The sequence below is a fragment of the Bombina bombina genome, chromosome 12 (assembly GCF_027579735.1).
Source record: "Bombina bombina isolate aBomBom1 chromosome 12, aBomBom1.pri, whole genome shotgun sequence".
In the NCBI taxonomy this organism is placed as follows: Eukaryota; Metazoa; Chordata; class Amphibia; order Anura; family Bombinatoridae; genus Bombina; species Bombina bombina.
In genome coordinates this window covers 39,588,909-39,610,848 of record NC_069510.1, presented here as the reverse complement: position 1 = coordinate 39,610,848, position 21,940 = coordinate 39,588,909, and the positions used below count along the sequence as shown (strand labels likewise).

Sequence of the window (21,940 nt, the reverse complement as noted above, 5' to 3'; positions counted from 1 at the left end):
CCCCCTTTTTGGGCTATCTCCCTTCCCCCTTTTTGGGCTATCTCCCTTCCCCCTTTTTGGGCTATCTCCCCTCCCCCTTTTTGGGCTCTCTCCCCTCCCCCTTTTTGGGCTCTCTCCCCTCCCCCTTTTTGGGCTCTCTCCCCTCCCCCTTTTTGGGCTCTCTCCCCTCCCCCTTTTTGGGCTCTCTCCCCTCCCCCTTTTTGGGCTCTCTCCCCTCCCCCTTTTTGGGCTCTCTCCCCTCCCCCTTTTTGGGCTATCTCCCCTCCCCCTTTTTGGGCTATCTCCCCTCCCCCTTTTTGGGCTATCTCCCCTCCCCCTTTTTGGGCTATCTCCCCTCCCCCTTTTTGGGCTATCTCCCCTCCCCCTTTTTGGGCTATCTCCCCTCCCCCTTTTTGGGCTATCTCCCCTCCCCCTTTTTGGGCTCTCTCCCCTCCCCCTTTTTGGGCTCTCTCCCCTCCCCCTTTTTGGGCTCTCTCCCCTCCCCCTTTTTGGGCTCTCTCCCCTCCCCCTTTTTGGGCTCTCTCCCCTCCCCCTTTTTGGGCTCTCTCCCCTGTCCCCCCTCCTTTGGCTCTGTCCCCCCCCCCTTTGGCTCTGTCCCCCCCCCCCTTTGGCTCTGTCCCCCCCCCCTTTGGCTCTGTCCCCCCCCCCCTTTGGCTCTGTCCCCCCCCCCCTTTGGCTCTGTCCCCCCCCCTTTGGCTCTGTCCCCCCCCCCCCTTTGGCTCTGTCCCCCCCCCCCCTTTGGCTATCTCCCCCCCCCCCTTTGGCTATCTCCCCCCCCCCCTTTGGCTATCTTCCCTCCCCCCCTTTGGCTATCTCCCCCCCCCCTTTGGCTATCTCCCCCCCCCCCTTTGGCTATCTCCCCCCCCCCCCTTTGGCTATCTCCCCCCCCCTTTGGCTATCTCCCCCCCCCTTTGGCTATCTTTAAAGCTTTGGTGTGTTCTTATAGCTTTAGTTTTTCTTAAAGCCAAGGATGTTTAAATGCTTCATTCGGGGTCATGCGAAGAGTAGGATCCCACGTTAAGCATTTTTTCAGAAAGTCCAAAAACAGGGCATCTTCGCAGCCTTTTAAAGCCTGCACCCAATCTTTGCTTCCAGGGGAGCCTCTGAATTGTCCTCGTCTGGTATAACCACCCTGGAATTGCATAGAACCATCTTGCAAGGTTGTAACTTTGCAATACAGAGGATACCCCTTGATGTCAAAATAATTATTGGTTCGTTTTGAAGAATTCAGAAGGTTTTGGGATGGCATTCCCAATAGCTCAATCATGCATGCGAGTAGATCATAATTATTATCATCGCTGCAAAAGAGTATCTCTCCAGTTAGGAGCTCGGCTAAGATACATCCGAAGCTCCACATATCTACTGGAGTTCCACAGTTGCCTCCAAGAAGGACCTCTGGTGCTCGGTAGTATACAGTCTGTAAAGGGTATTGATGCTGGTGTTCATATTGGCTGCAGCCAAAGTCAATAACCCTAATGTCAAGTCCGGTATTTTGTTGTCTCAATAAAATATTTTCAGGCTTTAGGTCACAGTGCATAATGCCATGTCTTTTCAAAGCATATAAGCACTGTAGGATTTCTAGAGCAAACATCTTTACCAATGTCAGACTAAAGCCCTTAAATTCCTTTCTCTTCATTAGTTCATAAAGTTCCATGTCCAGCAGTTCAAATGACATACACACATGATTACGGAAGGTGAATGTATCCATCATGTGCACTACATTAAATGTGTTGTCTTTGTCCAGTTTCCGTAACTGTTGTGATATGTTTATTTCCTCTTCAGCTTGGAGGCGAAAAGCTTCTTCATTTCTGATCATTTTTAAAGCCACATGTTGTTTCAGTTTGTGGTCAAAGGCCTTGATGACTTCTCCATAGCCTCCTTTACCAAGTACCTTTTCAATTTGATATCTGTAGGCAATGTGGTCATTTGGTGTCTGCTTGTAGAAGCCCAGTTGGTTATCATATCCATTGTTTCTGCCTCCAATTACACCATGAAGTTTATCTGCATTCTGGCCCCAATAATATATTTCCGTGTAACTGACAATTTCTTGGTGTTCCATGGTTGTCAGCTCACTCCTGTGGAGCCTCATTACCTGTCCTGGAGTTAAGTTTGAAGCAATGAGAGCATCATCTTTTAATGATTGTATGGAAGTGCCCTCTTTGCAGTCGTTAAGATCAGAGACTGAATCTACTACATTTGCTTCATCAGCGTTCTTCTGTGTATCATCTTCAGTCAGATTGACGATGTTTCCAGCTTGCTCCTGTTGATCTCTCACATTCTTTTTACGATGGTAATGTTTGTAGATCCACCAACACCCAGCAAGGGCAAGGACTCCAGGTACAGCAAATTTGATCAATTTTTTTAAGGGTGGTGTCATTTTACAAGTTTTTTTTATGGAGCACTGGGTCAGAAATGACTGAATAGGGTGAATCTTGCTCTCTGACTCCTGAGTGATTGCAAATGGAATTATGACATCACAGATATTCACTTTGAAAAATATTTCTTTAGCAATATGTATTTGCATATTGTGATGTCACAGAGTGCTGTCAAAGAAAAAATCACCAGTTTTGACTGGTTATAGGAAGTTGAGAAAGGATTTACTCAAGTTAAAGGGACAGTCTACTCCAGAAATGTTGTTGTTTAAAAAGATAGATAATCCCTTTATTACCCAATCCCCAGTTGTGCATAACCAGCACAGTTATATTAAAGGCACACTAAACCCAAATGTTTTCTTTCGTGATTCAGATAGAGCATGCAATTTTAAGCAAATTTCTAATTTAATCCTATTATCAATTTTTCTTCGTTCTCTTGCTATCTTTATTTGAAAATTATAAATGCAGCCAGCCCATTTTAGGTTCATCACATTCCTGTTGCTTAAAATTGCATGCTCTATCTGAATCATAAAATAAAACATTTGGGTTTAGTATCCCTTTAAGTTGTTAAGTAATTATTTTACATTATTAATAAAATAAACTTTCCAACAGCCTGCATTTAAAGGGGCATGAAGATTAATAGTAAAATGAGCTTCCTGGTTTTAGTTGGGTTTTTTTACCAATTTTTACACCCAAGGGATTCCTCTGTGTGTCTATCAATCAGATCTATATTTGGGCATAGGTTTCATGAATGAGTATTACCTTTACTCAAGGGCCTGAGAGTATCAGTATATATATTTATAGATTTGTGTGCATGCTAGTTCATGTAAATCTATCTGTGTACATATATAAAACATATGACTCTTAAGTGGAAGCCATGTAATCTACTGTCCTAAACTTCTTGACAGAAACTAATATGAATCTTTTTTAAATCTTATAGAAAAAAGAAACATACAGTAGGTTATAAGATTGCGTTAAAAATAGCACACCTGAATAGATAAGCATAATGATCAAATAATATGAATGGAAGTCTGTATAGTTCCTCTGTTGATACAGGCTTTTATAAAGCCTTAGGCCAAGTTTACAGTGGTGTAATCATTTTGGTTGGCCAATAACTATTAATGTAACCACCCTAAAAGCACTTTATCTTCCTATGCGAGCTAAAAATAAGTCTATGGGGTCAATAATTTATGATAGTGCGGAAGGAAATGTCCGCCACGCATCGATAAATGCTCACAGCATACGCTGTTGGCATTTATCATTGCACCAGCAGTTCTTGTGAACTGCTGGTGCAATGCCGCCCCCTGCAGATTTGCGGCCATTCGGCCGCTAGCATGGGGTGTCAATCAAACCAATTGAATTTGATTGGGTTAATTTCTATCCGCTGCCAAAGTACACTTACACTCATACAAACACTCGACAATATTTAGTTTTTATATTCAAATTTTTCATGTCAAAATATAACGGATCAAAGTTACGAGATCTCGGGTGTCTGAAAAAAAATGCACACAAACCCATTTTACATTGACTTACATAGACATACGGGAACATACACTCATATAGCTACATCTAACAACAAATATTATCACATACATACAGAATTAGATACATACAAACAATATACAGCACATTACCTACACAAAACATATTTTTATTATGAAATTAACACGATTTAGCTACTTTTTCACAGAAGAACATGACGTCACTCACTTTACGCTCAACACAAGTGTTGGTTTTTATTTCTCTTAAAAATTTTCTCCTCCATTGACTTCTATGGGGAATACGTGCTCGTGTACGCGACCGACAAATTTACCTAACGCACGAAAAAAAAATTGACTTTAAAACTCGTAATACCAGCGTTAGAATTGTGGCACTAATTCATTAATTCTTGTGTTACTATTTCCCTATGGAGTTATGGCTTTTACTTGTGTGAACATCACTACAACATCACATTCTTAAAGGAAATTACATTACATCAACTAGAAATCACCATTAATTCTATCATTAACAATATGAAACCGTTTTAAAAAAATTAAATCATATTTAAACGGACAGAAAATAATTTTTTACATTTCATTATTCACATTGTAAACACGTCTCATTTACGTCTATTATAGCATTTCATTTATTAAAATCATATGCTTGTATGAACAGCATATCTAGATAGGCTCACCAGATGACGATTGATGGATGCACATACATGCCTTTTGCCATTGACTCATACATGTGCATTGATATTCTGGCAAAAAAACCCACATAAAACAATGAATACATCATACAACTACATTGGAAGGTTGGGTAACATTGGATTCTCTCTCAGAATCATGAAAGATCAATTATGGATTTAGTGTCCCTTTAACATCACAATTTACTCATAATATACCATTAGGAATTACGTTTAATAATAACATATCATTCAAAAATATTTGAGTTGTCGCTTTTTTGGAAGGAACAACAAAGCTATACTGCTTTATATAAATCAGCATATGTGGGAGAGAATCACAATTCATACGTATATGTACATAACACATCACACAACAGCAAAACACACATTTATCTTTTTAATAAGCACACAATAAGAATGTTGCAAAATACAACACAACGGAGATTTGCAAACTAGACAGGCATGTTGCTAATATGATGACATCATTCTAAGCTTCAACCATACAGATTACAGCATTCGGACTGTACCGCCCCTTTCAGCAGTTTCTAACTCAATACTACAATATTACATATACGTAAACGAGAGTTTGGAAGATATTCTTTATTATTGCGATATCAATGGGACACGTAAAATATTGACATCTCGCAAATCACTTATATATAGAATATTACAGATGTCAGCCGGAAGATCTTCATTATTATTGCGATATCAATGGGACACGTAAAATATTGACATCTCGCCAATCACTTATATATAGAATATTATAGATGTCACCCGTTACTTTCTCGTTTCTCAACAATATTGCAGCAACATTGATCGATCAGATTCTATGCCGTGTCTATGCACACATTATACACAAGTATGCACTTTCATTCATGTTAGCGTGGACGTGTGCTTTTTACTATAACATTGCGTTTAATAAGTATTTGTTACGCATATGAACAAACATCATGAATATGCACTGTATATGTTACATTTTACACTTTCACATTACAATTCATTGGGGGGAAATAAATTTAATCAAACACAAGAAAATCTGCCCACTTTGAAAGCATTCGCGCCGCTCAGATACAATAAAGTGTATACAATCAGGAATCATTACGAACACACTACCATTGGACATATTGCACTATAAATCCCCAAACAACATGGCCAAAGCGTGAGCGTCCCTTGTGGTTGACATTGTATCAAATTGCTTCTGTGTGTTTGCATACCTTTATACTCCTTGTGTGTTTGCTCTGCTGTTTAGGTTTGTGCTGTTTGGCTTTGCAAATATGGATGAGCCGTAGTTAGTTGGTGCTGGTGCTGTTGCACGAGTTGTGTACAACAGAATCAGGCGTGCTCGGCATCTCCAAGAGAGACGTAGGGCTCGCCTGATTAAAGGTTCTCGTGTTTAAAGGGTGAGGCCCACCTTGGATAACATAAGCGACTTTGAGGTTTATGACAAGTATAGGCTCAATCGCGAACAGCTCATTAGCCTTTACGAAGTACTTAAACCTCATATGGAGCCACGTAAACGTATGCGGACTGCAATCCCTGGCATGACCAGGATGCTAAGTTGCATACACGTCCTGGCCTCCGGAAGTTTTCAATCTGGAGAGGGGTACATGCATGGGCTGTCTCAGGGTACCTTCTCTGTGGTTTTTTTTTTTTTTTTTAAATAATTTTTATTGAGGTTTAAATACAGTACAACCAACAAATGATAGTCATTAAAAACAAAATAAAAGAGTTACAATAATCGCCACATCTTCATATAAAGTACAGTTTGCTGCAAATCGAAAATAGTAAATACAGATGAAAAAGATACCTCAAATTTTCTATTTTTTGTTACTAATTAACTTGAACATTATCAAATATTATTATGAGTGAAAATAATTGGAATGATATGAACTCATAGAATACGGTGCATAGTTAACATCAATATTGCTTCTGAAACAAATGTGTATATTGTGCGATTCGCCTACAGTCATATCATACTGCACACCTCACATATCTCTCATAATAAATTCTCCGTTTAACATTTGAGTGAAGACTAGTGGAATAGACATATGAACTTGTAACGAGTATTATACAAGCCAAGGTTAACCACAATGCATATTTTGTAGTCTGTTTTGTGTTAAAACTTAAGAGTATAAAGTAAATTGCTAATAAATGCGGTCATTTTCAAGGGAAACCGCGAAGACTTATAAACTAGTAAAGAGTATTGTGCAAACCAAGATTGATCACAGTGCATAGTCTGCATTCTGATTTGTATTAAAATTTAAGAATATAGTATGTTATTAATAAATGCGGTTATTTTCGAGGGAAACCGCGAAATAAGTGTCTGGTCTAAATCATAACGACCAGAGCACTATATAGAGATAGGGGGGGGAAACCAACCACTATATACAACATAACCACTCTAGTAGATTCATGAACAAAAAGGGAACTGGCGAGATTATAATAGTATATCTTGCTAGACACTAGTACACACAAAACAATGGTTAAACAGGAGGTGATCTCTGAGATTAGTATACAGCTAAGATGGCTTCCAAATCTAGGGTGATTATCATTAAATATACCATCTCAAGGTAAAAGTTTAAGTGTAAATCCTGCCCTCCGAGTGCGGGCCCTACACTAAGCGACAGGAAGACGTTGTATAAGTGTAATCTTATAGATGGCATCTACCCAGAGATTCAAATGTATAATAACCATATGCATCCCAACATTCTAGGAAATAGGTGGCTTAGTTATAGTTTTTCCCTTTTCATTTTAACTGAGACAGAAGTCAGGGGCCTAAGAATCGCTATGTGTCATATTATACAGATAGAGGCCCAAGTAAACATTTTAATAAGGGGGGGGGGTGGTGGTAGTATGAAGATGGTAAGCAAGATATATGAAGAGAGCACTAGGTCTATGTGAAGAGTTTCTAGGGCGCATGAGTTGTTAGGAGATTGCTAGAAACAGGTTAATTGTATGGTGGGTCAATGTTATGCTCCACACAAGGAAGCTTAGGTGTCTTTATGAGATTAGGTTTTATATAGAGATTATCCGTGAGGCTAAGCTTTGAGACTGCAACTGCAACCAGGCTGTATAATTTAATAACAATCTCTTATCCCTTATCTGGGGACCCTGGGAACCTAAACTTACTAAACAGCACATGAACCAACGTTGGTTACCCCAAAGCACTTAACTATCTACAAGAGGTTCTATATTAAGATGACAATTTTAAAGCTAATAATAACAAGGAGACATAAACTGTTATTGTCTATTAAGGACCCATTAGTCTATATTGTGAGGGACTGAATGCATTTACAGAAGGGAAAGCTAGCTTTAGGGAGAGTAAATTAACTAATACTAGGGCTAAATTAAAATCATTCTAACCTTTACAGGAGTTGGGTAAGTGTGTGACAACTAAGGAAACTGAGAGACCCATTGTGTTCTTGTTAAATAGGAACTATGCAGATATATCAGTGTATAGGAGAGTAGTGCGACGCTGGAGAGGGTGTTGCCAAAATAAAACCAGTTATTATACAGCTATACATTGAAATATACAATTATACTATAAGATAACTAGTTAATCCCCCCGATAGTAGGCAATAGAGCAGGTAATCATGCCTTCGCCGTCTCGGCCGCAGACAGCTCAGCATTGGTGGTGTGAAGCATAGGGGTGGGAAATACATATAAAGCATTAATGCAAGACCAGGAGGTCTAATAACATGAAGTATGCTGACTGGTCTCTATTTTTCTCAGGCGGGAAATCCCGCAGTAAAAAAGGGGGCATTAGAGCATCATATGGTTGTCTGGCGTCTACACTACATATAAAAATCAATTAGTACACAAGCTGCAAGCATGAAAAAGGCAAAGTTATACACATGGTCCTCAGATTAGAATCAAATACAAACAGTAGCGCCCAATCACATATCGTCTCCCAAATCTCAGGCTCAGTGCTGCCATAAGGGTTCTGTGTGTTTAGGCTGGAGCATGTATAGCAAGCACAACTACAGAATAAAGTTCCCCCAATCGGGATAGCAGTAAGAGAAAATCCGCTGCCATGGTTGTCCGTATGTGACTCGAGATATATTAGTGCAAAGCTGCTTTCTCACTGTCACCAATATCTCTGTCACTTGTATGGTAGCTACGTTAGTCCTCAGCCAATTTCCAGTCTAACATACATATCCCCAATAATCCGCTCTTTACAGGGAAGTAGTGTTTCTGGCAAATTATCCAATTCCACGCTTTTGAAGCAAATTGGAAGCCGTATGCCCGGGTATCATTGCGCTAGGACAGGTGAAGTTTGCTTTACTAGGCAAAAGCAATATGTCAGCTTGTGATGGAGTCAGTGGTTGTTGTTCTGAGGCGTGGAGGGAAGTGTATGGAGCAATACGGGCTATGTCTAGAATTGCGCTGCTTAGTTTCTGGGACCCGCTATTATGTCCATGAGCCAGGCCTGAATTGGGAGCTGCAGGAGGGGTTGTACTGGTGTGAGGGAAGACGTCCGCAGCTGCGGTATTGCTTACTGCCCCATTGGCCGCCGGAATAACAGGATGATCTGTCTCTTTTTCCTTCATTGTTGTGCTGCAGTCAGGGGGAAAGCTCCGGGCCCCCGCAGCGTCACCCCCATCTCGCACACTAAAGGTAGGCTCAGCAAGGTTATGCTGCCGAGATCGACAGCCGCCATCTTTTTGAGGAGCAGCGTGCAGTTTGTCAACTAGACTAGCGTGGTGGTTTTCAAGCAGGTATCTCAACTCCTCCACAAAGTAGTACAAAGTCATCATAGTGCAGGATATGTCGGCACCCTTGATAGATAGGAGGTGTACAGCAGCCTGTGAGTAGAGTAGAGTAGAGAGCTAGGGGTCAGCAAGATGGCGGTTCCCTCTCCCAGCTCTATAGTGAATAGCTGTGGTGACAGGCCGGTGCAGTCTCTCCGGACCCCTAAAAGTTCCCAGGAATACGTTGTCAGTTCTTAGGTCTATTCATATAAGTTCTGGAGTTATGAAGATCACTTTAAAATGTGGAAAGACCTCTAAATTAAGATCTTGGGCCCGGGAGCTGCACTAGAACACGTCTTATCAGCACTGCAGTTGGCTCCGCCCTTCTCTGTGGTTTTTGACAATTTTCTCGACACCATGGTACGAGTTTGTAAGCTTTATATAGGATTTCCTCAAAATGATGGTGATTGGAGGAGCCTAAAGAGGGAATTCTATGCAATAGCTGAAATGCCCAATGTCTTGGGAGCAATAGATTGCACCCACATTGCGCTGCATGCTCCAGCAGATGAACAGCCCTTCCGAAATCGCAAAGACTTTCATAGTCTCAATGTGCAGTTCATTTGCGACGCACGGATGCGGATTATGAATGTGTGCGAATTTCGGCGGGGCTTGTCATGATGCCTGTATCCTCAGGCAGTCGTCCCTGTGGCGGCAGTTTGAGGGCAGACAGTTTCCCCATGGGTAGCTCGTTGGTGAGTACTTGTGCACAACATCGTTAATTAGTTAGACAATTGCCACTGTAATCTTCAAAAACAGTTGTGTTTGTGTAATGTGCAAAATGTGCAGCTATAGGATGCGCTTTAACCATTTAATTGTCTCTTTCAGCAAATGTCTAGTTTTAGCTCCAAAAAGATATGTAGCATGTCCTAGCTTAAATGTGCAGCTATAGGATGCTATTTAACCATTTATTTCTCTTTTAGCAAATGTCTGGTTTTAGCTCCAAACGCATATGTAGCATGTCCTAGTCTAAATGTGCATCTATAGGATGCAATTTAACCATTTATTTCTTTTAGCAAATGTCTAGTTTATGCGAAAAACACATATGTAGCATGTCCTACCTTAAATGTGCAGCTATAGGATGCGATTTAACCATTTTGTTGTCTTTCTGCAAATGTCTAGTTTTAGCTACAAACAGATATGTAGCATTTCCTAGCTTAAATGTGCAGCTCTAGGATGCGCTTTAACCATTTAATTGTCTCTTTCAGCAAAAGTCTAGTTTTAGCTCCAAATCAGGAGGCAAAGTCATTACAGGAGCCAATGCCAGAATCATCTGATGTATAAATTACCTATGATAATAAAAAGATAAAATTAGATTTTGATCTAATCATTTGTTGAACAATCCTAACATGTTTGCACAATTCTCTACTTCTCATTTCCCTAAACTTCACACATATTCGCAATGCTCCTAACTTCTAGTATTTACCGTCTGAAGTGGCGGTTGATGATGTTTGCTCTGACATTGAGCCCCTCGTCCCGGAATGGCCCCTCTAGAACAGGGTCGTCTTCCTCAACTTGGAGGAGGTCTCGGGGCACCTGGACGGCCTGCAGCATCCCAGCCCGCTGAGCTATGTTATGCAGGACGCTGCAGACTATAACGATCTTTGCCACCTTACTAGGGCTGTATTGGAGAGCTCCTCCAGACCTGTCCAAACATCTTAAGCGCATTTTGAGGAGCCCAAACATCCTCTCCACTACAGCCCTAGTCCGCATGTGCGACCGATTGTAGCTGTTTAAAAATCTTAGATAAAAAAACCTCCTGGCATCTGGAAATTATAGCGATACGGAATTTGGCGGCGCTATACAAATAAATGATAATAAATGGGCAGTAAACTGAAACAATAAAACAAACAAACCATATTTGCCGAAAGGGCACCTACCATTTGTGTAATGAGGAAGAAACATTTCTGCATGGTTTTTAAATATAAAATTTCTACAGCATTGTAAAATAATCATAAATACACTACTGCATATTGCTAAATAAATGTTTTTATTGAACCCTGGCCACCATACTACTACCATACTGTTCATATATGAAATTGCACAAAGAAATAAAAAACATTTACTAAGTCCTACCTCCTCTGCAAAAGAAAGTGATCTGCCGTCTGACTCAGGCACACACTGTACTGAAGTGCCAAGCCTGTCTCACTATGCATAGTGGTTTAGTGCACACTTAGAAATCCTCTCAAATGTTAATGCTTTACTCCTTGTAATGACATTTCCCACACTCAATAGCACTCTGATGTAGCGCCCTCTGGTGGCTGCCAAAATGTAAAGAAAATAGTTGAGCTTGCATCAACTGGGCCCCTGACAGGAGTCACCCCTTTCACCCCCTGATTAAAGGACTGGGAATAGCTGAAATGTTTAGCTCATGGATAAATAACTTGATAAAAGAGGGGGAGCAACGAGTAGTAGTGAATGGATCATACTCAGATTGGACAAATGTAATTAGTGGAGCCCCCCAGGTATCAGTACTGGGCCCTGTTATTTTTAATATTTTTATTAATGGCTTGGAGCAAGGATTAAATAGCAACATCTCTATTTTTGCAGATACTAAGTTGTGTAAGGTCATTAGATCAGAGAGCAGGATGAACATTGGTTACAAGGGGATCTGCAAAAATTAGAAGTATGGGCAGGTAAATGAAAAAAGATTTAATACAGGAACATGAAAGGTTCTACATTTTGGAAGTAAACATAAACAGGCACTGTATTTAAATGGGACAAGAGAGGAAAGGGATTTGGGAATAGTAATAGATAAGCTAAAGATGGGTGCACAATACAGGGCAGCAGCTTGTAAGGCTAATAAGATTAGGGCTCAAGTCCTACAAAAAAGTTTGGGAACTCACCAAGACTTTCACAGCCCCTCACAATTAATATTGTTTTTTTACACACACTATATATGTATATAATCTATACACTTCTGTAAATTAGATTACCTTCTTTGCTGTGGCCAATTAGGAACAGGTATAAATAGGTCACTAGAGTGTGCAGCCAATGATTGTGTTGAATATAACAGTGTTAAGCACTTCCATTTCTAACAGGAAATGAAAAGCTCACAATTACAGAATGGAATTACAGGAAAATGGGACAAAATAATGAAAGTATATTGCAGATTTCTTCTGTTATGTGTGATCAGTCCACGGGTCATCATTACCTCTGGGATATAACTCCTCCCCAACAGGAAATGCAAGAGGATTCACCCAGCAGAGCTGCATATAGCTCCTCCCCTCTACGTCACTCCCAGTCATTCTCTTGCACCCAACGACTAGATAGGATGTGTGAGAGGACTATGGTGATTATACTTAGTTTTTATAACTTCAATCAAAAGTTTGTTATTTTACAATAGCACCGGAGCGTGTTATTGCCTCTCTGGCAGAGTTTGAGGAAGAATCTACCAGAGTTTTTACTATGATTTTAACCGGAGTAGTTAAGATCATATTGCTGTTTCTCGGCCATCTGAGGGAGGTAAAAGCTTCAGATCAGGGGACAGCGGGCAGATGAATCTGCATTGAGGTATGTAGCAGTTTTTATTTTCTGAATGGAATTGATGAGAAAATCCTGCCATACCGTTATAATGACATGTATGTATACTCTACACTTCAGTATTCTGGGGATGGTATTTCACTGGAATTACTCTGTTAAAAGTACATTAAACCTTTTAATAGGTATTTATTATGTTAAACGTTTTTGCTGGAATGTAGAATCGTTTGCATTTTCTGAGGTACTGAGTGAATAAATGTTTGGGCATTATTTTTCCACTTGGCAGTTGCTTGTTTTAATTGTGACAGTTTCGTTTCTCTCTCACTGCTGTGTGTGAGGGGGAGGGGCCGTTTTTGGCGCTCTTTGCTACGCATCAAAAATTTCCAGTCAGTTACTCTTGTATTTCCTGCATGATCCGGTTCATCTCTAACAGAACTCAGGGGTCTTCAAACTTCTTTGGAGGGAGGTAGATTCTCTCAGCAGAGCTGTGAGACTTATATATTGACTGTGATTAAAATCGTTGCTCTGTAATTTTTATGTTTCAAATTTAATTATTGTTACTTTACTAATGGGAACAAACCTTTGCTAAAAGTTGTGTTGTTTTTAAGAATTGATGCTATAACTGTTTTTCAGTTCATTATTTCAACTGTCATTTAATCGTTTAGTGCTTCTTTGAGGCACAGTACGTTTTTGTTAAATAAGATTGTAACCAAGTTGCAAGTTTATTGCTAGTGTGTTAAACATGTCTGATTCAGAGGAAGATACCTGTGTCATTTGTTCCAATGCCAAGGTGGAGCCCAATAGAAATTTATGTACTAACTGTATTGATGCTACTTTAAATAAAAGCCAATCTGTACAAATTGAACAAATTTCACCAAACAGCGAGGGGAGAGTTATGCCGACTAACTCGCCTCACGTGTCAGTACCTGCATCTCCCGCCCGGGAGGTGCGTGATATTGTGGCGCCTAGTACATCTGGGCGGCCATTACAGATAACATTACAAGATATGGCTACTGTTATGACTGAAGTTTTGGCTAAATTACCAGAACTAAGAGGCAAGCGTGATCACTCTGGGGTGAGAACAGAGTGCGCTGATAATACTAGGGCCATGTCTGATACTGCGTCACAGCTTGCAGAGCATGAGGACGGAGAGCTTCATTCTGTGGGTGACGGTTCTGATCCAAACAGATTGGATTCAGATATTTCAAATTTTAAATTTAAATTGGAGAACCTCCGTGTATTACTAGGGGAGGTTTTAGCGGCTCTTAATGATTGTAACACTGTTGCAATACCAGAGAAATTGTGTAGGTTGGATAAATACTTTGCGGTACCGGCGAGTACTGACGTTTTTCCTATACCTAAGAGACTAACTGAAATTGTTACTAAGGAGTGGGATAGACCCGGTGTGCCGTTCTCACCCCCTCCAATATTTAGAAAGATGTTTCCAATAGACGCCACCACACGGGACTTATGGCAAACGGTCCCTAAGGTGGAGGGAGCAGTTTCTACTTTAGCTAAGCGTACCACTATCCCGGTGGAGGATAGCTGTGCTTTTTCAGATCCAATGGATAAAAAATTAGAGGGTTACCTTAAGAAAATGTTTGTTCAACAAGGTTTTATATTGCAACCCCTTGCATGCATCGCGCCGATTACGGCTGCGGCAGCATTTTGGATTGAGTCTCTGGAAGAGAACCTTAGTTCAGCTACGCTGGACGACATTACGGACAGGCTTAGAGTCCTTAAACTAGCTAATTCATTCATTTCGGAGGCCGTAGTACATTTAACCAAACTTACGGCTAAGAACTCAGGATTCGCCATTCAGGCACGTAGGGCGCTGTGGCTAAAATCCTGGTCAGCTGATGTAACTTCTAAGTCCAAATTACTTAATATACCTTTCAAGGGGCAAACTTTATTTGGGCCCGGTTTGAAAGAAATTATCGCTGACATTACAGGAGGTAAGGGCCACGCCCTGCCTCAAGACAAAGCCAAAGCTAAGGCTAGACAGTCTAATTTTCGTCCCTTTCGGAATTTCAAAGCAGGAGCAGCACCAACTTCCACTGCACCAAAACAGGAAGGAGCTGTTGCTCGTTACAGACAAGGCTGGAAACCTAACCAGTCCTGGAACAAGGGCAAGCAGGCCAGGAAACCTGCTGCTGCCCCAAAGACAGCATGAACCGAGGGCCCCCGATCCGGGACCGGATCTAGTGGGGGGCAGACTCTCTCTCTTCGCCCAGGCTTGGGCAAGAGATGTTCAGGATCCCTGGGCGCTAGAGATCATATCTCAGGGATACCTTCTAGACTTCAAATTCTCTCCCCCAAGAGGGAGATTTCATCTGTCAAGGTTGTCAACAAACCAGATAAAGAAAGAAGCGTTTCTACGCTGTGTACAAGATCTGTTATTAATGGGAGTGATCCATCCGGTTCCGCGGTCGGAACAAGGACAAGGGTTTTACTCAAACCTGTTTGTGGTTCCCAAAAAAGAGGGAACTTTCAGGCCAATCTTGGATTTAAAGATCCTAAACAAATTCCTAAGAGTTCCATCGTTCAAAATGGAAACTATTCGGACAATCTTACCCATGATCCAAAAGGGTCAGTACATGACCACAGTGGATTTAAAGGATGCTTACCTTCACATACCGATTCACAAAGATCATTACCGGTATCTAAGGTTTGCCTTCTTAGACAGGCATTACCAGTTTGTAGCTCTTCCATTCGGATTGGCTACGGCTCCAAGAATCTTCACAAAGGTTCTGGGTGCCCTTCTGGCGGTACTAAGACCGCGAGGAATTTCGGTAGCTCCGTACCTAGACGACATTCTGATACAAGCTTCAAGCTTTCAAACTGCCAAGTCTCATACAGAGTTAGTTCTGGCATTTCTAAGGTCGCATGGATGGAAAGTGAACGAAAAGAAGAGTTCTCTCTTTCCTCTCACAAGAGTTCCATTCTTGGGGACTCTTATAGATTCTGTAGAAATGAAGATTTATCTGACAGAAGACAGATTAACAAAGCTTCTAAATGCATGCCGTGTCCTTCATTCCATTCAACTCCCGTCAGTAGCTCAATGCATGGAGGTGATCGGCTTAATGGTAGCAGCAATGGACATAGTACCCTTTGCACGTCTACATCTCAGACCGCTGCAATTGTGCATGCTGAGTCAGTGGAATGGGGATTACTCAGACTTGTCCCCTACTCTGAATCTGGATCAAGAGACCAGAAACTCTCTTCTATGGTGGCTTTCTCGGCCACATCTGTCCAGGGGGATGCCATTCAGCAGGCCGGACTGGACAATTGTAACAACAGACGCCAGCCTACTAGGTTGGGGCGCTGTCTGGAATTCTCTGAAGGCTCAGGGACAATGGAATCAGGAGGAAAGTCTCCTGCCAATAAACATTCTGGAATTGAGAGCAGTTCTCAATGCCCTTCTGGCTTGGCCCCAGTTAAAAACTCGGGGGTTCATCAGGTTTCAGTCGGACAACATCACGACTGTAGCTTACATCAACCATCAAGGAGGGACAAGAAGCTCCCTAGCAATGATGGAAGTATCAAAGATAATTCGCTGGGCAGAGTCTCACTCTTGCCACCTGTCAGCAATCCACATCCCGGGAGTGGAGAACTGGGAGGCGGATTTCTTGAGTCGCCAGACTTTTCATCCGGGGGAGTGGGAACTTCATCCGGAGGTCTTTGCCCAAATACTTCGACGTTGGGGCAAACCAGAGATAGATCTCATGGTGTCTCGCCAGAACGCCAAACTTCCTCGCTACGGGTCCAGATCCAGGGATCCGGGAGCGGTTCTGATAGATGCTTTGACAGCACCTTGGAACTTCGGGATGGCTTATGTGTTTCCATCCTTCCCGCTGCTTCCTCGATTGATTGCCAAAATCAAACAGGAGAGAGCATCAGTGATTCTAATAGCGCCTGCATGGCCACGCAGGACTTGGTATGCAGATCTAGTGGACATGTCATCCTGTCCGCCTTGGTCTCTACCTCTAAGACAGGACCTTCTGATACAGGGTCCATTCAAACATCAAAATCTAACTTCTCTGAAGCTGACTGCTTGGAAATTGAACGCTTGATTTTATCAAAACGTGGTTTTTCTGAGTCGGTTATTGATACCCTGATACAGGCTAGGAAGCCTGTTACCAGAAGGATTTACCATAAGATATGGCGTAAATACCTATACTGGTGCGAATCCAAAGGTTACTCCTGGAGTAAGATTAGGATTCCTAGGATATTGTCCTTTCTACAAGAAGGTTTAGAAAAGGGTTTATCGGCTAGCTCATTAAAGGGACAGATCTCAGCTCTGTCCATCTGGTTACACAGGCGTCTGTCAGAAAATCCAGACGTCCAGGCCTTTTGTCAGGCTTTAGCTAGGATCAAGCCTGTGTTTAAAACTGTTGCTCCGCCATGGAGTTTAAACCTTGTTCTTAACGTTCTACAGGGAGTTCCGTTTGAACCCCTTCATTCCATTGATATAAAGTGGTTATCTTGGAAGGTGTTATTTTTAATGGCTATTTCTTCGTCTCGGAGAGTCTCTGAGTTATCAGCTTTACATTGTGATTCTCCTTATTTGATTTTTCATTCAGATAAGGTAGTTCTGCGTACAAAACCTGGGTTCTTACCTAAGGTAGTCACTAACAGGAACATCAATCAAGAGATCGTGGTGCCTTCCCTGTGCCCGAATCCTTCTTCAAAGAAGGAACGTCTTCTACACAATCTGGATGTAGTTCGTGCCCTCAAGTTCTACTTGCAGGCAACTAAGGATTTTCGACAAACGTCTTCCCTGTTTGTCGTGTACTCTGGTCAGAGGAGAGGTCATAAGGCTTCGGCTACCTCTCTCTCCTTCTGGCTTCGTAGCATAATTCGTTTAGCCTATGAGACTGCTGGACAGCAGCCTCCTGAAAGAATTACAGCTCATTCTACTAGAGCTGTGGCTTCCACTTGGGCCTTTAAGAATGAGGCCTCTGTTGAACAGATTTGCAAGGCTGCAACTTGGTCTTCGCTTCATACTTTTTCCAAATTTTACAAATTTGACACTTTTGCTTCTTCGGAGGCTATTTTTGGGAGAAAGGTTCTTCAGGCAGTGGTTCCTTCTGTATAATGAGCCTGCCTATCCCTCCCGTCATCCGTGTACTTTTGCTTTGGTATTGGTATCCCAGAGGTAATGATGACCCGTGGACTGATCACACATAACAGAAGAAAACATAATTTATGCTTACCTGATAAATTCCTTTCTTCTGTTGTGTGATCAGTCCACGGCTCGCCCTGTTTTTTAAGGCAGGTAAATATCTTTTAAATTATACTCCAGTCACCACTTCACCCTTGGTTTCTCCTTTCTCGTTGATTCTTGGTCGAATGACTGGGAGTGACGTAGAGGGGAGGAGCTATATGCAGCTCTGCTGGGTGAATCCTCTTGCATTTCCTGTTGGGGAGGAGTTATATCCCAGAGGTAATGATGACCCGTGGACTGATCACACAACAGAAGAAAGGAATTTATCAGGTAAGCTTAAATTATGTTTTTTTTTATATATACGATCATTTTATATCACCATCTTAAAGTGTATAATGTCCTTATGATCAGCAGCCATCTTCTTTATGTTAGTTTTCTCAGTTAGTTCAGTTAGTGTTGCTTACATCTGAGCTGAATAAAGACTCTGTACCTACTATCAAGTAGTGCTTATTCCTACTGCTAAATACCCACAAGAAACATGACATGGTGTCAGAAGTGCTGAAAAAGTCACTTGTCTGAGTAAAGAGATTGTAACAAGGACTTTATTCAGTTTCTCTAGCATCAGCATGGAGATGTTCAAAGCACCAGACCCTCTGCAATTCACAGGAAATGTAAGTGAAAACCGGAGAAGATGGGAGCAAACATTTTTAATTTATGCTGAGGCAGTTGAACTTTATAAAAAAGAGCAAAAAACTCAGATTGCCATAGCCCTGCATGTTTTGGGTGGGGAAGGCCAAGAGATTTACAACACATTGGAAACAGCCCCGCCTGCTGAAAGAACCTTAGACTCAGTGATGACTGTTCAGGGAGCATTGTACTCCAAAGAAAAATGTGTTTGAGCGACATCAGTTTTGGTCACATTCATATTATGAGTGGCAGGGCATTGAAAGGTATATGACAGAACTCAGACTAAAAGCCAGAGATTGTGAGTTTGGTGCAATACTTGAGGACATGTTAAGAGACAAATTAGTATTCAGTGTTACAGATACCAGACTTAAAGAACGTTTTCTCAGAGAGGCTGACCTTACACTACAAAAGGCAGTGGAGATATGTCAGACTGCTGAAGCTACTAAATCCCAGGTTCAGGTTATGGCTGCAAACACACCAGCAAGTTCCTACCAGACTATTCCTACCAGTACAAACCCACACTCACTAGCCAAGCAGAGTCTACTAGAGGCAGCAAGAACAAACCTCTCTAGTGCAAGGTCTGAGCAAAAAAGGAATGTGTGCCCTAGGTGTGATGGGTTACATCCACCTCAGATGCCCTGCATTTGGGTGTGTTTGTTACACTTGTCACAAAAGGAATCATTTTGCAAAATGCTGTAAATCACAGGGCCAGGAGTGTGACAGAGTAAAAACAGTTGAGACTTTATTTATAGGAGCAATATTGAAAGATGTAAAACAAGAACTAAAACATTCTGCATGGTTCTCTGAAGTGCAAATCATTGGTGCACCCATTAACTTTAATCTGGATACTGGTGCTGAGGCAAATGTGCTTCCTATCACTCTCTTAAAAAAGATCCCTGCAGAGTTCTGCATCAGAAATACTAACACTATGTTAATTGCTTATGGGGGTTCCAAAATCAGTCCAGAAGTTATGGTGCATCTCACTGCAGCCACCCCCACACATACAGTAGAGCTGGAATTCAATTCTTTATTATGTGATGCTCCTCACTTCCATTATTAGGAAAAGCAGCATGCCAGGAACTGGATTTACTTCGCAAAGTTAACACAATATCTACACAAAAACTCTATACAAAAGATGATCTGGTAACTTACCACATCTATTTGGACCCAAGTGTTGCTCCAGTCATACATGGCTGCAGGAAAATCCCATTCACAATACTGGGCAAGCTTAAAGATACTCTAATGCAGTTAGAAAAGGATCAGATCATTGCTAAAGTACACACTCCCACTGATTGGGTGAATAGCCTTGTTGTAACAGAAAAGAAAAATAGTACTCTGAGGGTATGTTTGGACCCCCGTGATCTTAACAAGGCTATAAAGCGTCATCACTTCAATATCCCTACTGCAGAGGATGTACAGAGTCAACTGGCTGGGAAAACCATATTCACCATCCTTAATGAAAAGGATGGTTACTGGCAAGTTAAATTAGACAAAGAGTCCTCAGAACTATGCACTTTCAACTCCCCATGGGGGCGCTTTAGATTTTGCAGGATGCCATTTGGGATAAAGTCAGCCAGAGAAGTATTTCAACAGAAAAATATGGAGATTTTTGGGGACATCCCAGGTGTGCATATCATAGCTGATATGATTATTATTGCTGCATCATCAGATCCTGAGCCAGGTGATGAACAGGGCATTAGAAAATTAAGTTCAATTCAGATAAAATCCAATTCAAAGTATCAGAAGTCCGGTATATGGGACATGTCATCACCCCTGCAGGAGTTCAACCTGATGTAGAGAAAGTCCAAGCAATTAGCAAAGTGCCTGACCCAGAGGACAAAAAAGGGCTGCAAAGATTTTTGGGCATGGTCCGGTATCTGTCACAATATATACCAGGGGAGGCAGAGATTACTGCTCCTTTGAGGAAGTTACTTTGTAAGGATATTGTTTGGCAGTGGGGTCCAGAGCATACTAAAGCAGTACATTCTTTAAAGCAGGCACTGATTGAGGCTCAGGTATTAAGATTTTTTGACCCAGCAAAAACAGTGCTGATTTAGGCAGATGCATCTAAATCAGGCCTTGGAGCTTGCTTACTTCAAGACAATTGCCCTATAGAATATACAGGGAGTGCAGAATTATTAGGCAAATGAGTATTTTGACCACATCATCCTCTTTATGCATGTTGTCTTACTCCAAGCTGTATAGGCTCGAAAGCCTACTACCAATTAAGCATATTAGGTGATGTGCATCTCTGTAATGAGAAGGGATGTGGTCTAATGACATCAACACCCTATATCAGGTGTGCATAATTATTAGGCAACTTCCTTTCCTTTGGCAAAATGGGTCAAAAGAAGGACTTGACAGGCTCAGAAAAGTCAAAAATAGTGAGATATCTTGCAGAGGGATTCAGCACTCTTAAAATTGCAAAACTTCTGAAGCGTGATCATCGAACAATCAAGCGTTTCATTCAAAATAGTCAACAGGGTCGCAAGAAGCGTGTGGAAAAACCAAGGCGCAAAATAACTGCCCATGAACTGAGAAAAGTCAAGCGTGCAGCTGCCAAGATGCTACTTGCCACTAGTTTGGCCATTTTTCAGAGCTGCAACATCACTGGAGTGCCCAAAAGCACAAGGTGTGCAATACTCAGAGACATGGCCAAGGTAAGAAAGGCTGAAAGACGACCACCACTGAACAAGACACACAAGCTGAAACGTCAAGACTGGGCCAAGAAATATCTCAAGACTGATTTTTCTAAGGTTTTATGGACTGATGAAATGAGAGTGAGTCTTGATGGGCCAGATGGATGGGCCCGTGGCTGGATTGGTAAAGGGCAGAGAGCTCCAGTCCGACTCAGACGCCAGCAAGGTGGAGGTGGAGTACTGGTTTGGGCTGGTATCATCAAAGATGAGCTTGTGGGGCCTTTTCGGGTTGAGGATGGAGTCAAGCTCAACCCCCAGTCCTACTGCCAGTTTCTGGAAGACACCTTCTTCAAGCAGTGGTACAGGAAGAAGTCTGCATCCTTCAAGAAAAACATGATTTTCATGCAGGACAATGCTCCATCACACGCGTCCAAGTACTCCACAGCGTGGCTGGCAAGAAAGGGTATAAAAGAAGAAAATCTATTTACATGGCATCCTTGTTCACCTGATCTGAACCCCATTGAGAACCTGTGGTCCATCATCAAATGTGAGATTTACAAGGAGGGAAAACAGTACACCTCTCTGAACAGTGTCTGGGAGGCTGTGGTTGCTGCTGCACGCAATGTTGATGGTGAACAGATCAAAACACTGACAGAATCCATGGATGGCAGGCTTTTGAGTGT

The 21,940-nt window shown here is 41.8% G+C and overlaps 1 protein-coding gene across 1 annotated transcript; it reads right to left on the bottom strand.

Moving 5' to 3' along the window:
• Nucleotides 1-958: 958 nt before the first annotated feature.
• On the bottom strand, nucleotides 959-2,524 carry LOC128642650 (dual specificity tyrosine-phosphorylation-regulated kinase 2-like). The gene has a single exon (XM_053695433.1). The coding sequence runs from the start codon at nucleotides 2,522-2,524 to the stop codon at nucleotides 959-961; it is 1,566 nt and encodes a 521-aa protein (XP_053551408.1).
• Between the last annotated feature and the right edge of the window lie 19,416 nt (nucleotides 2,525-21,940).

Coding starts and splice junctions, on each gene's coding strand:
- LOC128642650 (XM_053695433.1), bottom strand. CDS start 2,524: ATGCAAATACATATTGCTAAAGAAATATTTTTCAAAGTGAATATCTGT.